At 48.4% G+C, this 17668-nt stretch overlaps 1 protein-coding gene across 2 annotated transcripts in view; it reads left to right on the top strand.

Moving 5' to 3' along the window:
* LOC118639029 (c-Maf inducing protein) overlaps window positions 1-17668 on the top strand; it is a 250187-nt gene that overhangs the window by 170122 nt on the left and 62397 nt on the right. Inside the window, exon 1 of one of the 2 annotated variants that reach the window (XM_036275196.1) lies at window positions 12397-12659. The exons of the other annotated variant lie outside the window; for it this stretch is intronic. Coding sequence (XP_036131089.1) covers window positions 12636-12659 — 24 coding nt within the window. The 5' untranslated portion in view covers window positions 12397-12635. Of the gene's footprint in view, window positions 1-12396; window positions 12660-17668 lie in introns of those variants that run through there. 2 annotated transcript variants of the gene reach the window in all.

The following is a 17668-nucleotide window of genomic DNA, read 5'->3' as shown; positions in this document are numbered from 1 at the left end:
AGGCCCCGCCCATTGTGGGCCATGGGTGTTTCTTAGGGGTTTGAGCAGCGCTGTGCCTGGCACCTTGGGCACTGTGGCTCCCTTACTCTCATAACAGCCTTGCAAGGTCTTGCTACCGCATCTCATAGATGAGGAGACCAAGAATCTAAGGGGACAGAGAACATTACCAAGGACAGCTGGCTCCTCAGGATGTCACAGCCTTGCTCCCACCTCAGGCCCTGGGTGAGCCCTCCTAAACCCCGAGCCCCACTGAGGGTCGGCAGCCATCGGGTCCCCAGTTGGCAGGTGCAGAGCCACAGAGGCGAAGACCATGGGGGCTGGGAGCCTAGGTTCTCTCTCATCGGGCCCCCCCTCACCCCTAGTACTACACAGGCAGAGGGGCCCCAGCTGGTGCAAGATTCCTGGGGAACAGGTCAGAGGAGCAAAAGGCCCTTGAGCCGATGCCCTTTCCCTGAGGGGGAGCGTCTGGGGGAAGGGTGGGACCTTCTAGTGGGCGCCATCAACCTTCCTCCTGGGCCCATCCCTCTCTCCCCTTTTGGGCCGGGGCCTTTCCTCCTGGGGAGGAGCCGCTTCTACTCCCGCAGCTGTGGCCCTAGAGAACTTTCTCTCCCCAGTGCAAGCCCTCTGAGCTGGCATGCCCCAGCACACATGACCTGACACAGGCCAGTAGGGGCCATCACCACCGATGGGCGCTCGCTCCTGGTGAATCCTCACAACCCTAAGGAGGGACCTCGTCCTTCCATTTCCCCGTTTCACAGATTTGGAGACTGAGGCTGAGAGGTTAAGCCACTTGCCCAAGGTTATACAACTATCAGATGGCCGAGCTTGGGTTTGAACTCAAGTTCTACTGATTTCAGAACCTGGGATCTTCACCACTGGGCACTCGGCTGCCACCTGCGCACTTGTGTGAGCGCCCACACCCACGCACACACCAGGCGCTCCTCGTGCCTGTGAGCTTGCATTTCCTGACCCTCCCTCGGCCCCCTTCCTTTCTGTGACTTGCATGTTTAGGGCCTGGGTATTTTTGTTTAGGGAGGCATTTCATGAGGGCTTTACATTTCTCTCTAAGTCTCACTGGCGTCACCGGGAGGATTATGTGAATTAACCTCTGACTTGGCAATGCCCCGCTCATCAGGGGTAAGGGCTGATTGCCCTAACCTGCCCTGCGTGTGGCACAGCACGCTGTCAGACCACCTGTCCCAGCCTGAGAAGGTCAAGCTCGTCACCCCTCTTCCCCATCTGCCCCAAACACACTGCATCGCCGTGTCCCAAACTCCGCACCGAGGCTCTGTGTGCCAGGCTAGCCTTGCTTCTGACTTTCCCTGGCTGGCACCGGGCCGCCGCCCTCCTGTGCAGCTCCTGGCCAGGCGTCCTGCTCTCGCCAGGACGTCCCTTTGCCTGGAGGGAAGACGGTGGCCCCTGTTTCACCCACCTGCCACTTCCCTGGTGGCCTCGCACCGCCTCCTCTCTGTCTGCCTCCCACTCTCTTCCTCTGCATTTCGCAGTGATCATGAAACATCTTTACAGCCACAGCAAGGGCAGCACCCACTCTGTTCCTTCCAGCCCCGCCCGGAGACTGCCTGCCCTCCCGCAGCTGTCCTTGCAGTTTCGTCCGCCTTGGCACGAGCCTCCACGGGCACTCGGGCTGTCCCGTCCTCCTCATCACAGATCATGCAGATCGACTGTCCCCATACCAAAGCCGTTGCTTCTTCTGGACCCCTCAGTTAGGGTACATTTCCAGAACAGTGGTTGTTGAGTAGAGGTGGGGAGTTTTGGGGTGGCTCCAGTGTGCTCCCAAAGAATAATTTTTGCAATGCCTAAGGGTGAGAACTCTGGACCAAACTGCCTGGGTTCACATCCCAGCTCCACGACCACTACTGGTAGTGGGACCCTGGGCCGCTTATGTTCCTCTCTGGGCTCCCTTTTCCTTCTAAATAAAATGGGGTTCACAACAAGACCAAGCTCATGAGGTTCGTGTGACAATTAAGTGGTTAGTAGCTTGAAGATCTTAGAGCAGCACCTGCGTGTGACAGTTGGATCGATGTTAATTAACCCTATTCTTTAATGACTAGGGACCCTGTTTCCCTTTGTGTAGAAAGGTTCTGGAAGCAGCCCCAGAAGAAAGGCAGTGCGAGCTCCTGGCCCACGGACCCCGGCGAGCCCGTGGCAGGCATCACTGGTCAACCCCTGCCCTCTCCCTGAGACAGAACTCTCAGCGTAGCCCCTGCAGGCCCACCTGAGTTGACAGAGGGAGTAAAAACTGGCCACCACCCCTGCTTTTGTGACCTCCTAGCCGTGTGGTCCTGAGAGTCACTGTCCTGCCTCCGAGAAGGAAGGGGAAGCAGGGACGCAGGACGAGGATGGGGGGGCCTCAGTGCTCTGGGCCCAGCCTCAGGTCGGGTTCACCCCGCTCGAAAAGGCAGGAGTTCCATCGAGATTAACTTCTGGCACTAGGTCAGAGGGCTTTTGACCGCCCAGGAGGGGATCAAGGGATTCAGCGGAGCTCTGTGACAGGAGGGGCTTTCCCACGAGGCAGGGGGCCCACCACAGGCCAAGATTTCTGGAGGGGCCTCGGCAGGAGGTACAGCTGGTGGTGGCACCAAGCCCCGAGAGCAGAGCCCTTGCGGAGGTGAGTGCAGCCAGGCCCCGTGAGCACGTACGCTCAGTGGGACCGAGACGACCACAGGGCTCAGGCGCCGGTCCCCCGGGAAGGCAACGGGCTCCAGCCACCGCTCATGCCCGGGTGTGTCAGCAGGGACCCTGTTACCATCAACAAGAGAGGCTTCAGGGATTGAAACTAGCAAGTGGCAGAGGGCAGGGCAGTTTGGGGAGCTCACGCTCTCGTGAGCTTGCTTCACTGCGGACAGAGAGAACAGTTACTAGGTGCCTACTGATGCCAGGTGCTGTGCTGGGGGCACGCGTGTGTGATCTCTACAGCCTTGTCCGAGTTCGGTTAAACGTATCTTGAAGGAGAAGCAGAGAGGGCAAAGGGCTTGTCCGCGGTGCACAGCCAGAACCACGGTGTGGGTCCGTGAACCCAGCCTCCTGCTGGCAGGAGGTGGCACCCCTGTGGGCCTGGAGAGGGCGGAGCTGTAGGCTGGGGTCCCATCTGCGAGCCACAGACGCGGGAGCCTCGGGCAGGCGTCAGGCCTTTCCCCAACTGACGCTCTCTTTGCAACAGACATGGGGCATTTTGATCTGCTTTTTTCCTTTTAAATAAACTTTCATTAAAGGATAACATATAGAGAGAAGAGTGTATAGATCCAAAGAACAATGCTGGATGAATTCTCACAGAATTGAACCAAGGTAACTGGCACCCAGATCAAGACACAGAGCATGACTAACTTCGAGGAGCCCCACACCCACCCCAGTCCCTGTGCTCCCACACCAACCCCACCCCAGGAAACCACCCTCCTGCCTTCTAGCACCATCGATCTGTTTTCCTGTGTCTGAACCTTAGTCATACAGGCTGAACTCTTTTGTGCCTGGCTCCTTTGGCTCAAAATCATGTTCATGAGGTTTATCTGCTCTCGTGTGCAGCAACCATGTATCCATTTGCTTTGCTGTGTGATGTTCTATTGGATGAATAGGTTATGAATTTGCTCATTCTGGTACGGATCGATATTTCCAGGCTGGCTATTACCAATGCAGTCATTATGCCTTTTGGTGAACGGATGTCCACACCCTAATGAGCATAGACCCTAGGGCAGGCATAGGGTCCCCTGTAATGGGTGCTGCCCAGTGTTTTCCAAAGTGGTCATGCTAATTACACACCCACCAGCAGTGTGTGAATCCTAAGGCACAGGGCATTTAAAAATCATTTATTAAGGTTTTCTTTTAACCCTGAAAATGACAAGGAGAACTTACAAAATTCCCACTCTCCATGCACCTCTGCTAACGCTGTGTTAAAATACCAATTTATAATTTACACGTAACAACATGCACACATCTTAACTGTTGGATGTGGTGAGTTTTGACTGTTGTGTTCACCTGAATAACCACCACCCAAATTCCTATCACCCCAGAAAAGTCCCTCAGGCCCCCTTTCCAGTTAACCCCTCCTCCTCCCTCCCCCAGATAGCACATCTCTGTTAACATTTAAGACAACTGAAAGTTATGCACGTGTGTGGTAATTCTAAGAAGTAGAGACAGGTATACAAGGCACAGTCTCCTCCCCCACATCCATTCCCCCAAAGGCAGTCCAGTTAGCGCCCCACGGGGCCTTTCCTAAGGATTTTATGGCTGTTCCTTTTTCAACACCACACAGATTTCATTGCCCGCACTGCGGTGTTCCTGCATCTGCACCTTTAATTACATCTGGAGGTGAGCTCTCCATGACAGGTCTCCTTCGTTCCTTTTTATGCTCTTGTACTATTCCATTCAGACAAGTCTCGAGCTGGGGGGGACTTTCCACCTTTCAGTAAAACTGCTGTCCAGATGGGGAAACTGAGTTTCTGAGGAAAAGGGCAGCATTTATGGAGCCCCTACCATCGAAGGGCTAGAGGCAGCGAGTGGTGCTTTGCTGCTTGATCCTCACCCTTTGGGTCCCTCTAACCATCCCCACTTTTTTAAGAACCTAGAGTCAGGGTGCCCAGGTGGAATGAGCTGCCCCAGGACACCGTGGAGGAACTGGGTCTATGCCCTGTTCCCGGGACCTGAAACCTTTCCCTGCACCCCCTGCCCCAGCCAGGGCTTCCCCAATACTGCCAGAGGTCCAGCCTTGGGCTGGGGGACCTCCTAGATACCCCACACCTCCTGTGCCAGGCCTTCCCTGGGCCTCAGGAATAGTGTATGACAGGGGCTCTTCAGATGGCTGAGAAAGAAATGTACTGTGGGTAGTTGCTTTTTTTTCAGACAGGGAAGGGGGGACCAGAGCTTTCGTGTGTCATCCCACGCATGCTTTGATGGGGGCTGATGAGTCACTGAACCATACAAGGAAGTTTTTTCACGTAAACAGTTTGTGGGTGAACTTGTTTTCTGCCCTTTAAGGCAGAATTTTTTTCTCTTTCTCTCTCTTTAAAGAAGTCTTTAAAACATAAATATGAGGCAGTATCTTGCCTAGCAAGGCTTTTTGTTCTACAGAAGTCTGCAGTAGGTCCCTTTCGGAGCTGGGTGGTGGGCAGTGTACCGCTGAGACGGGGGTGCTGGTCAGTGTTTGGGTGGGGCCGTGGCAGGGGTCCAGCCCTGGAGGGGAAGTTGGTCTGCCCCTCTGTATTTGTCCTGAGGCTCCTGCCCGCCTGTTGGCTCGGAGACAAAGCCAAACAGAGACTCCAAAAAGAGCAGTGCCTGTCCCCACAGAGGAGTTAGGTCCTCGCCTCACCCAGTGATGAGAAAATACCCAGTGGAGCAGCAGCTCAACTCTTGGGGTGGAAAGGTGTTTGAAGAGGCCAATTCACCCGGAGACAAGGGCAGAACTGCCATAGTCTTGCTTCCTGGTAGACCCTGGTGCCTTCTTAGAACTTGCTGAGTTTTGCAGAAAGCCCTGAAGTGGACAGAGAGCCCCTTTTGAGGGACCTGAAACTCCCCTGATTGAGCCTTCTGATGGTGGTGGTGGGAAGCTAGGGTTAGGGTTAGATGCTAGGAGGGGGCTGGGCCAGCCAGGTGCTTGGAAGAGACCCTTTGGCAGAATGGGCTGAATCGGATTTCTGGGCTGGAACAGATGTCCAGGAGCAACCTCATGGAACCCAAAAAGCACGCGTGGGAGGGGGCCAACTCAGCATTGGCCAAAGATGGCAGACTTGACCCACCCGTTGGCATCTGTCAGCTCTTAAAGATTTTGTCAGTGTCTGCATTAAACTTTCCATCTAGGGTGGTTCCCATCCCCTCCCAGGCCTCCCTACCAAGTGGACCCAGGGTTTTGAACCCACAGCTCAGTGGTTCTCAAAGTGGGGTTCCCAGACCAGCAGCATCTACATGGCCCAGGAACCTACTAGAAACACAAATCTTTGTCTCATAAACTTGAAGGTGGGGGCGGGGAGTGCACCAGGCTGTATTTTACATGCCCTCGGGGTGACTCTGTTACACACCCCAGGTGAAGAGCCACTGTGATAGTTTGAAGAGAGAGCAATAGACATTTATTGAGCTCCTGCAGCTTTTCATCTGTATTTTCTATGTAGGCCACACAGTGTCCCTGAGAGGTGAGAATTATATCCCCATTTTACAGACGAGAAAACTGACTCTTACATTAAAAAGTCCCCATGCTACTGATAACTTCCAGGCAAAAGCTAGAGGATAACTGAACCATTCCTGGGCTAGGAGCTCTAACCAGGAAAGTAAGACTTGACAGTGGTGTTTAATGTTGGTCCTCCCTCACGCATCCAAACCCAGGAGAGGGAGCCACAAACAGCATAACACCAACACCGACAGGGAAAATTTGGCAGGCTTTGAAGCCCACTATGATAGCCAAAATGGTGAAACAAGCAAATGCCAAATGAAAGAACAAGAGACCTCCACCGAAGATGAGATAAATGAGGAGCAGTTAAGCATGTTAACAGAGCTAGAATTCGGAGCCATGATGTTGAGGAAGCTCAACAGCATGAGTAAGGACATCAACACCATGAGTAAAGACATAGAAATGTTGAAAATCAACCAATTGGAAATTAAAGACCACCAAGAAGAAATGAAGAATGACATATGAGAAATAAAGAACACATTGGAAGGTCTAAATAGCAGAGTAGAGGAAGCTGAGGACTGGATCAGTGAATTAGAAGACAGGGTAGAAAAAAATCACCCAATCAGAAAAACGAAAAGAAAAAACAATTAAAAAACAGGAAGACAGCTTAAGAGAACTGTGGGACAACTGGAAACATAATAATATTCGTATCATAGGAGTCCCCGAAAAGGAAGAAAATGAGCAAGGATTAGAGAATATATTAAAAAAAAATTGTAACAGAAAACTTCCCTAATTTGGTGAAAAGAAGGCATTCAAGTTCAAGAAGCACAGAGAGCCCCAAGGAAGAAGAACCCAAACAGGCCCACACCAAGACACATTGTAATTAAAATGCCAAAAATTAAAGACAAAGAGAGAATCCTAAAAGCAGCAAGAGATAAGCAGCAGGTTACCTACAAAGGAAACCCCATAAGGCTCTCCGCTGACTTCTCAACAGAAACACTACAGGCCAGAAGGGAATGGCATGAAGTAATCAAGGTCATGAAAAACAAGGATCTGAATCCAAGACTACTATACCCAGCAAGGCTATCATTCAAAATAGAAGGTCAAATAAAGAGTTTCCCAGATAAAAAAAAAAAAAAGGCTAAGGGAATACATTAGCACCAAACCAGCACTGCAAGAAATGTTAAAAGGACTGGTAATTAGTAGAAGAAATAGGAAGAAAAATATAAGCAAACTAAACAAAAATGGCAGCAAATAAGTACATATCAATAGTCACCTTAAATATAAATGGATTGAATGCTCTGATAAAAAGACAGAGTAGCTAATTGGATAAGAAAGCATGACTCATCTATATGTTGTTTACAAGAGACCCACCTCACAACAAAAGACTCACATAGGTTGAAAGTGAAGGGATGGAAAAAAATCTTCCAAGTAAACAGAGAAGGAAAAAAGCTGGGGTAGCAATACTCATCTGATAAAATAGATTTCAAAATGAAGGCCATAACTAGAGACAAAAAAGGCCACTACATAATATTGAAAGGATCTATCCAACAGGAAGATACAACCTTGATAAACATATATGTACCCAATATAGGAGCACCAAAACATATTTAAAATCTTCTGAAGGACTTCAAAGGAGAAATCAACAGCAATACAATCATAGCAGGGGACTTCAACACCCCACTGACATCACTGGATAGATCTTGTAGACAAAAAAATTAACAGAGACTCTAAATGAACCACTAGACCAAATGGATTTAATAGATATCTACAGAGAATTACACCCCAAAACGAGTGAATTCATGTTCTTCTCAAGTGCGCATGGGACGTTCTCAAAGATAGACCACATGTTAGGACACAAACTAAACCTCTACAAGTTCAAGAAGATTGAAATCATATCAAGCGTCTTCTCAGATCACAATGGCATGAAACTAGAAATCAATTTCAACTAGAACATGCAAAGACATTTGAACACATGGAGGCTAAATGGCATGTTATTAAACAATGAATGGTTTACCGAGGAGATCAAGGAAGAAATTAAAAACTTCCTAGAAACCAATGAAAATGAACACACAACAACACAAAATCTATAAGATGCAGCGAAAGCAGTTCTGAGAGGGAAGTTCATAGCATTACAGGCCTACCTCAAGAAACAAGAAAAATTTCTAACAGACTATCTAACCTCACAACTTAAAGAACTAGAAAGCAAACAAAAAGAAAACCCCAGAGCAAGTAGAAGGAAGGAAATAGTAAAGATCAGAGCAGAACTAAATGACATAGAGACCAAAAAAAACAATTCAAAGGATCAGTGAAACAAAGAGCTGGTTTTTTGAAAAGATAAGCAAGATTGATGGACCCTTAGCTAGACTCTCCAAGAAACAAAGAGAGAGAACCCAAATACAATAAATCAGAAATGAAAGAGGAGAAGTAACAACTGACACCACAGAAATACAAAAGATCGTTAACTACTATGAACAATTATATGGCAACAAATTCGACCATCTAAGCAAAATGGACAAATTTCTAGAAACACGGTCTCCCAAAACTGGACGGGGAAGAGATAGAAAACTTGAACAGACCAATAACAACTAAGGAAATTGAAGAGGTAATCAAGACTCTCCCAGTAAACAAAAGCCCAGGTCCAGGTAGCTTCACAGGGGAGTTTTAACCGAACATTCAATGAAGAACTAATACCCATTCTCCTTAAACTATTTCAAAAAATTCAAGAAGAAGGAAGACTTCCAAACTCGTTTTATGAAGCCAGCATAATTCTAATTCCAAAACCAGAAAAAGACACTACAAAGAAAGAAAACTACAGACCAATATTCCTGATGAATAAAATCCTGAACAAAATACTAGCAAATCGGATCCAGCAATACATCAAAAAAATTATTCACCATGACCTAGTGGGATTCATCCCAGGGATACAAGGCTGGTACAATATTCGCAAATCAATAAATGTGATACACCACATAAATAAAATGAAGAATAAAAACCACATGATCATATCATTAGACACTGAAAAAGCATTCGACAAAATCTAGCATCCATTTCTGATAAAAAGTCAGCAATTTGGGAATAGAGGGATCATATCTCGACATAATAAAGGCCATATATGAAAGACCTACACCCAACATCATACTCAGTGGGCAGAAACTAAAAGCATTTCCCTTAAAAACAGGAACAAGACAGGGATGCCCACTTTCGCCACTCTTAGTTAACATAGTACTGGAAGTCTTAGCCACAGCAATCAGACATGAAGAAAAAATAAAAGGGATCCAAATTGGAAAGGAGGAAGTGAAACTGTCATTATGTGCAGATGACATGATATTATACATAGAAAACCCTAAAGACTCCATCAAAAACCTACTAGACTTAATAAATGAATTTGGCAAAGTAGCAGGATACAAAATTAACGTTAAGAAATTGACGGCATTCTTATACACCAATGGTGAACTCACAGAAAGAGAAACTGAAAAAACAATCCCACTTATCATCATGGCAAAAAAAAAAATTAAGATACCTAGGAATAAACTTAACCAAGTTTTAGTTGCAGAAAACTACAGAACATTGGAAAAAGAAATAGAGGAAGATATAAAAGAGTGGAAGCACATACCTTGTTCATGGATTGGAAGAATTAACATCATTAAAATGTCCATATTGCCCAAAGCAGTCTATAGATTCAATGCAATCCCCATCAAAATACCAACGACATATTTCACAGAACTAGAACAAATACTTCAAAAGTTCATATGGGCCCTAGCCGGTTTGGCTCAGCGGTTAGAGCGTCGGCCTGCTGTCTGGACAGACCCGGGTTCAGTTCCCGCTAAGGGCACGTACTTCGGTTGCAGTTTGTCCCCGGCCCTGGTTGGTCGTGCGGGTGGCGGCCACTCAATGTGTCCTTTCGCTTCGATGTTTCTCTCTTTCTCTCCCTTCATCTCTCTCCCTCCTACTCTATCTGTACAAAAAATGGAAAAATATCCTCGGGTGAGGATAAAAAACAAAAAAAGAAGTTCATATGGAACCTAAAAAGACCCCGAATAGCAACAGCAATCTTGAAAAAGAAGGACAAAGTAGGTGGGATCACAGTACCAGATATCAGGTTATACTACAAAGCCACTGTTATCAAAGCAGCCTGGTACTGGCACAAGAACAGGCATATAGACCAGTGGAATAGAACAGAGAACCCAGAAATGGACCCAAGACATTATGCTCAATTAATATTTAACAAAGGAGGCAAGAGCATACAATTGAGTAAAGACAGCCTCTTTAATAAATGGTGTTGGGAAAATTGGAAAGCTACATGCAAAAAGTGAAACTAGACCATCCACTTACACCATACACAAAAATAAACTCAAAATGAATAAAAGACTTAAATGTGACTTGTGAATCCATAAAAATCCTAAAAGAAAATGTAGCCAACAAAATTTCAGACATCATACGCAGCAGAATTTTCACTGATACATCACCTAAGGCAACAGAAACAAAGGAGAAAATATCGCATGGGACTACATCAAACTAAAAAGCTTCTGCATGCAAAAGAAACAACCATAAAAATGGAGAGGCATCCCCCTGTATGGGAGAGCATCATTGCCAGTGATACATCAGATAAGGGGTTAATTTCCAAAATATATAGAGTGCTCATACAGCTCAAGAAAAGGAAGACAAAGAACCCAATTAAAAAATGGGCAGAAGAGCTGAATAGACACCTCTCCAAACAGGACTACAAATGTCCAAGAGACATATGAAGAAATGCTCAACATCACTAATAATGAGAGAGATGCAAATTAAAACAACAATGAGGTATCACCTCACACCTGTCAGAATGGCCACCATCAACAAAGTATCAAACAACAAGTGTTGGCGAGAGTGTGGAGAAAAGGGGACTCTAGTACACTGCTGGTGGGAATTCACTGGTGCAGCCACTGTGGAAAACATTATGGTGTTACTTCAAAAAATTAAAAATTGAATTGCCATTTGACCCGGTGATCTCACTTCTAGGAATATACCCTAAGAAGCCTGAAACACCAATCAGAAAGAATATATGTATCCCCATGTTCATTGCAGCGCTATTTACAATAGCTAAGATCTGGAAACAGCCCAAGTGTCCATCAGTAGACGAATGGATAAAAAAGCTGTGGTACAGCCCTGGCTGGTTTGGCTCAGCGGTTAGAGCGTCGGCCTGCGGTCCTGAGAGACCCGGGTTCGGTTCCCGCTAAGGGCGCGTACCTCGGTTGCAGTTTGTCCCCGGCCCTGGTCGGTTGTACGGGTGGCAGCCACTCGATGTGTTCCTTTCGCATCGATGTTTCTCTCTCTCTCTCTGTTCCTCTCTCTCCCTCCCAGTCTACCTGAACAAAAAATGGAAGGATGTCCTCGGGTGAGGATAAAAAATAAAAGCTGTGGTACATATACACAATGGAGCACTATGCAGCTGTAAGAAAGAAAGATCTCTTATCCTTTGAGACAACATGGAAGGACCTGGAGAGTATTATCCTGAGTGAAACAAACCAAGCAGAAAAAGACAAATACCACATGATCTCACTTATTTGTGGAATATAATGAACATAACAGTCTGAGGAATGGGGTAGACCCAGAGACGTGGAAGTAGGGTACAGACTGACAACCCTTATAAGAGGGGGTGGTGAGGGGAGGGAAGAGATAAACCACAGAACTTACATGCATGTACGCATAACCAGTGGAAATGGACAACAAAGCCGTGGACGGGGTGGCGGGGAGGGGAGGAGGATGTCAATGGGGTAAAAAAGAAACATCTGGAACAAAAATAAAATAAAATTTTAAAAAGTTTCCATGTGCTGGAGCACAGGCCTCCTTCTGTGTCCTGTAGGCTCTGTTGCTGGGTCCCTTTCAAACTGAGATGGAGCATGAATGGCTGAAGTCATCAGCTTTAGAATTACCCTGCCAGCATCGCCTCCGTTTATGCAGGTAACCACAGTGAACACCCTCCAGGTTCTGCTCGCAGGTTCTCCTTTGGACTCCCCCTGGACTCCAGGGAGTTCTCAGTGTGACTGAGGGGCCTTCCTCAGCAAGGAGGGAGCAGCCCCGGTATAAAACCTGCCTCTCCACAGTCCCCTACCCAGGAAGGCAGGAGGACACCTTACCCTAGATTCAAGCGCACCATCGCTCCCTGCCTGGCTGCACACTCTGGGGATCAACCGTAAACGAAGTTATCAGAGAACTGGACCCTCGTCCAGGGTGCTCATGAATTGAGGCCCTTTGTAGAGGAGCCATGGCTGGAGCCCAGGGGAGGTACCAGACAGGGAATGGAGGCTCCCCTGACAAAGGGATGAGCAGATCAGATGTCCTTGGAAGTACTGGGAGCTCTAGATAAAGTTCTTAGTCAAATAAACAGCAGAGGCTCCCGTTGATATGCTACCGGCTTGAGGCCCAGCGGGAACTCCTTATTTGGGATAGAGATTTTCCTTTATCTGGCCCAGAAGAAACAGCCCTGTGCTGGTCTCTGAGTCTCAGGAGAGCGAACCCACTGGGGGCCGACCCCTCCCACATGGCAGAGGAAGAGCAGCCTCTGGTACAGTATTTGCATTTTTCAGATGTATTTGGTGGGTTGCAGGGGGGCTTCTTCAGAGAATGGCATTTCCTGTGCATGATTAATGAGGTCTCCACTGCGGTCTTTAGTATTAGGTCAGGTTCTGCTTGGGGCTCCCGGCCCCAGTGATGTCACTGAAAAATCATAGGATCTTCTTAAAGAGAATGTCGTAAAGGTGGGATCTCAACCACACCTCAGGTGTGAGTGCCTGTGTCACATTTATAATTAAGGTGAGGCAGAGCAAGTCTCTGGATGTTTGAGAGACTGGGGAGGACGTGTGGGCGCTGTTCTTGTGGACCCTGGGGGTATGCGCTGGACCGAGGGGCTAGCTCAGGGCAGACAGTGGCCCCTGAGGAAGAGCGGGGCCAGGAGCGGGGCCCGGGCATGGAGGCAGGGTGGTAACAGCGTCTAAAGCAGCTGCCAGAGAGGTTTGCACAGGGGCTGAGGGCAGGGGGTGGACATCTGCCTGCTCGGTTTTCATGTTCTAAATGTACGTGCTCTCTCTGCCCAAGGGTATGTAGGGTGGCTTACAAAAACACACAGCGTGGGAAAATCTACACTAATTGATATGGATCGACTTCCACCAGGTGTTCGAGAAGAAAAACAAGATGCAGAGACCTGGGTGTAATGAGAGGCCTTTTTAAAAAACAAGATGGGGAACTAAGCAAGAAAACTGAGGGCAAAACAAATCTCTGTCCATTTGCGTTTGATTACATATGGCTGCGGAGAAAGATCTGAGCTGATAGATACCAGAGGTCAGCTAACTGCCCAGCCCACCGCCTATTTTTCTAAATAAGGGGTTTTATGGGGACCAGCCCCACCCATTCATGCCGCAACAGCAGTGCGGCCGGAAAAGCCTGGAATATTTATGATCTAGCCCTTCAGAGAAAATGTTTGTTATTGGACCCCGATATATGTTGTAGTATTAGCATGGATTTGGGGGTGCAGTTAAAAAAAGCCAACGTGTATGAGATGGACTAAATTATGCACACTGTTATACTGGTGTGTGTGTGTATGAATGTATGTATGTGAGTGTGTATACACAGAAAGAGACTCCATGAAAAGATGGTCACCAACATACAGATGTGCGGGCCAAGAGCCCACATGACAGAGTTCTCGTGCCCTTTGCTCTCTTCCCTGACACTGTTCGGCACGATTCTAGTTTATCAATGAACATGTATTATTTCACTCAGAAGTCAAAAATAATACGATCTCAGCTACCCTTCACCTCTTTCTAAGAAGGTAGTATTCTGACCAATTGGAAGGAACAGAAATTGAAATCTTTGGGGATTTCTTTATTTCTTTTTAATTAAACTGCCCTGGCCGGTTTGGCTCAGCGGTTAGAGCGTCGGCCTGCGGTTCTGAGAGACCCGGGTTCGGTTCCCGCTAAGGGCGCGTACCTTGGTTGCAGTTTGTCCCCGGCCCTGGTCGGTTGTGCGGGTGGCAGCCACTCGATGTGTTCCTTTCACATCGATGTTTCTCTCTCTCTCTCTGTTCCTCTCTCTCCCTCCCACTCTACCTGAACAAAAAATGGAAAAATGTCCTCGGGTGAGGATAAAAAAAAAAAAAAAAAAAAAAAAAAAAAAATTAAACTCACAGTACATGGATGTGGTTTCTGCACCTTTAATGTGAAACATTGTAGATGACGCTGAAGCTCCTCCTTGCCCCGCCCCTGTCCCCCTCAAGCTACTTCCCTCTCCCGGGAAGACAGCTGCCACAGCCTGACCCTTGTCCTGCCCTCCCCCCACCCTATGTGTTAGATCCATATATGTGCAGTCCGTGCATGCAAACGTGTACACGTATGCACATGTGTGGTTTGCTTCTACACTTAGTGTATGGTGGGGCTGGAATCCATGGCAGACCTTTGAGCTCCCTTCACTCTTTCTCACTGCTCAATACAATTACACTGAACCATGTGGGCCATGGTTCCTTTAAGCATTTCTCTATTGATGGGCGGTTGCGGGGTCTCTAGTCACCTTTATGGTTTCTCAGAGGCTAACTGTCGTTAATCAATGTCTTACTGAGCTCAGTAGCTACCATTCATTGAGCAGCCACAAAGGGCAGGACATTCAACATGAAATACCACATTTAACCTTGTCATCTGCTGCAAGAGGCAGTGCTACTCTCAGCCCATTTACAGATGAGGGAACTGAGGTTCAGGGAGGTGATATCATTTGCCTGAGGCTTAGCAGCACAGAAACTTGGGTGCAGATGTGCCCCATTCTCAGTTTCTCTACTGCACACACTTCGGAGCCAGAACAGGGCCTTGCCTGAGCCTCTGTGTCTCCAGGAGTGGACAGGCTGGTGGGGGAGGTGAGTGAGCAAAGGGCAGTGGGTGTGTGGTGGTGGGTGTGCTGAGTGCAGGACTGGGAACCCCCAGCCTCCCTTGAGTGCTGTGACCAGGCTGGAAGGCGCACGCAGCCCCGTCCCGGGCACGGTCAATGGTATTCCATAGCAGGGGGCTACTGGGAGAAATAGCCTCCCTGGGGGTAGGGCCATGTGGAGACAGGACAGCATTTCCAGATGCGGAGAGCGGGTCTGGGGCTATACTATGACTCAGGACAATGAGGTAACACTGAGGATGGGCCCTGGTTCAGACAGGTGGCTTTGACCCAGAGTGCATTACTGTACCGCTCTATGTGATGGTTCCATCTGTACCGTGAGGGTTGACCTGCCCCCTAGACTGGACCGGCAGGGCTGACCCCTGGCTGCACGCTCCAATCACCGGCGGGGTTTAAATAGACGTCCGTTAGCCCTGGCTGGTTTGGCTCAGAGGTTAGATTGTCGGCCCGAGGACTGAAGGGTCGCTGGTTCGATTTCTGGTCAAGAGCATGTACATGGGTTGCAGGTTTGATCCCCGGCCCCAGTCAGGGTTGTGCGGGAGGCAACCAATCGATGTGCCTCTCATTGATGTCTCTCTCTCTCTCTTTCTCTTTCTATCTCTCTTTCCCACTTCCACTCTATCTGAAAATCAGTGGAAAAATATCCTCGGGTGAGGATTAACAAAAAAATAAATAAATATACTTCCTTTAGTGTGGTAAAATACACATAACATGAAGTTTACCTGTTTCATCATGATTAAATAACATTCATATTATTGTGTAACCACCACCACCGTCATCTCCACAATGTGTTCATCTTCCCAAAGTGAAACTCTGTCCCCATTCAACACTAGCATCCCCCTCCCCCAGTCTGGGCACCCACCGTTCTACTTTTTATCTCTTTGAATGTGACTACTCTAGGTCCCTCATGTAAGTGGAATCATACAGTATTTGTCTTTTTGTGACTGTGTTATTTCACTTAGCATGATGTCCTCAAGGTTCATCCATGTTGTTGTAGCATGTGTCGGAGTTTCCTTCCTTTACATGGCTGAATAAATGCTTCATTGCGTGGACAGACCACATCTGTCCATCCATGCATCTCTTTTTAGATACTTGAGTTGCTTCCACCTTTTGGCGCTTGTGAAAAATGCTGCTATGAACATTGGTGTTTAAATAAATATACTTTAAAATGAACCAATGGCCCCTAAAATACAGATGCCTAGCCCCCCCCCCCCCCCCCCCCCCCGCCAACAGCCACCTGATGAGATTGGCCTGGGGTTGGACTCTGTTATTGGAATGTTAAGCCCCCTCCGTCCGGGGGTTTTGATGTGCAGCCAGGACTGAGAACCTGAAGTAGTTTGGGACGGGCATGTAGTTCACCCGGCTGTAGGAAGCCCTAGGTCGTCAGCTGGCGTGATGGGGGTTGCTGTGGGCTGATGTGTGACCCTCATAAAAAGAAAGGGAGCTCCACTTGCTCTGAGCTGGAGACTCCCTCATGACCCCTCTTTGTCAGGGACCCTAAGCCAGCCCTGTGCTGACGTCCCATCTGAATTCTCCTGGGAGGTCCCCTGGAGCTTCCCTGAGTGACCAGGTGGCTCCTCCCAACATCACTGACGGTGCAGGCATCTCTGCCCAGCCTGTCCTGAGGCCGTGAAGGACGGGGGCCTGTGCATTCTGGTAATAGGCATGGCGAGTGGACGTCAGCATTCCTGCCCCCTGAGGGAGTAGGAAAGAGATGAGGGTGGGGTTTAGGTCTCCTTCAGGAAGAGAAAACCCAGCAAGCTCCAAAATGAGGATGAGCTGGGAGAGCTGTGGAGAGCAGGGCCCCTGTGAGCCTTCTCACCCGCAGCCCCAGAGGGCCCCCGCTGCACCTGCACGAGCTGAAGCAGAGCAGTGGGGCGATTAGGGGCCAGGTTCCTAGGGTCCTTCCATCCTCTGCAGCTTACCATCTGTATAGACTCTGCAGCTGCTGTAACAAATCATTGCAACTGGGTGGCTTAGAACAGCAGACATTCATTCTATCACAGTTGCAGGGACCAGAGATCCAGCATCAAGGTGTCAGCAGGGCCATGTTCCCTCCAGAGACCCTCAGGGAGGGTCTTTTCTTTGCCCCTTCCAGCTCCTGGTGGTTGCTACAAATGCTGGCGTTCCCTGACTGGTAAATGCGTCCCTCTAAGCTCTGCCTGCCTCTTCCCATGGCCTTCTCATCCTTGCATATGTGTGTGTCTTCACATGGCCTTTTTATACGGTACCAGGGGTTAGATTAGGGGCTCACCCTAATTCAGCATGACCTCATCTTAACTTGATGGCATCTGCAGAGACTATTTCCAAAGAAAGTCACATTCACAGATACCGTAGGTTAGGACTTGGACATATCATTTGGGGGAACATAGTTCAACCACCAGCTGTGTGACCCCAAGCAAGGTATTAATCCCTCAGTGCCCCCTTCTGCCGTGGATCATGGGAAACAGTAAATGTCTGCCTCGTAGGGAGTAGTAAACGAGGCATGTGTGTTAGAGTTCAAGAGCATCATTCTTATCTGGAAGCTACTTAGAAGTGCAGACCCTGGGCCTCCCCGCTGGGTCCTGCGCACGGGAACTTTGGAGGAGCACTGGGGGGGTCAGAGGATGCGGTGCAGTGCCTGGCACAGCGGAAGCACTTCATACATGT

The sequence above is a fragment of the Molossus molossus genome, unplaced genomic scaffold (assembly GCF_014108415.1).
Source record: "Molossus molossus isolate mMolMol1 unplaced genomic scaffold, mMolMol1.p scaffold_m16_p_21, whole genome shotgun sequence".
Classification (NCBI taxonomy): Eukaryota; Metazoa; Chordata; class Mammalia; order Chiroptera; family Molossidae; genus Molossus; species Molossus molossus.
The sequence above is the reverse complement of the archived record's forward strand: the minus strand, read 5'-3'. Positions and strand labels throughout refer to the sequence as shown.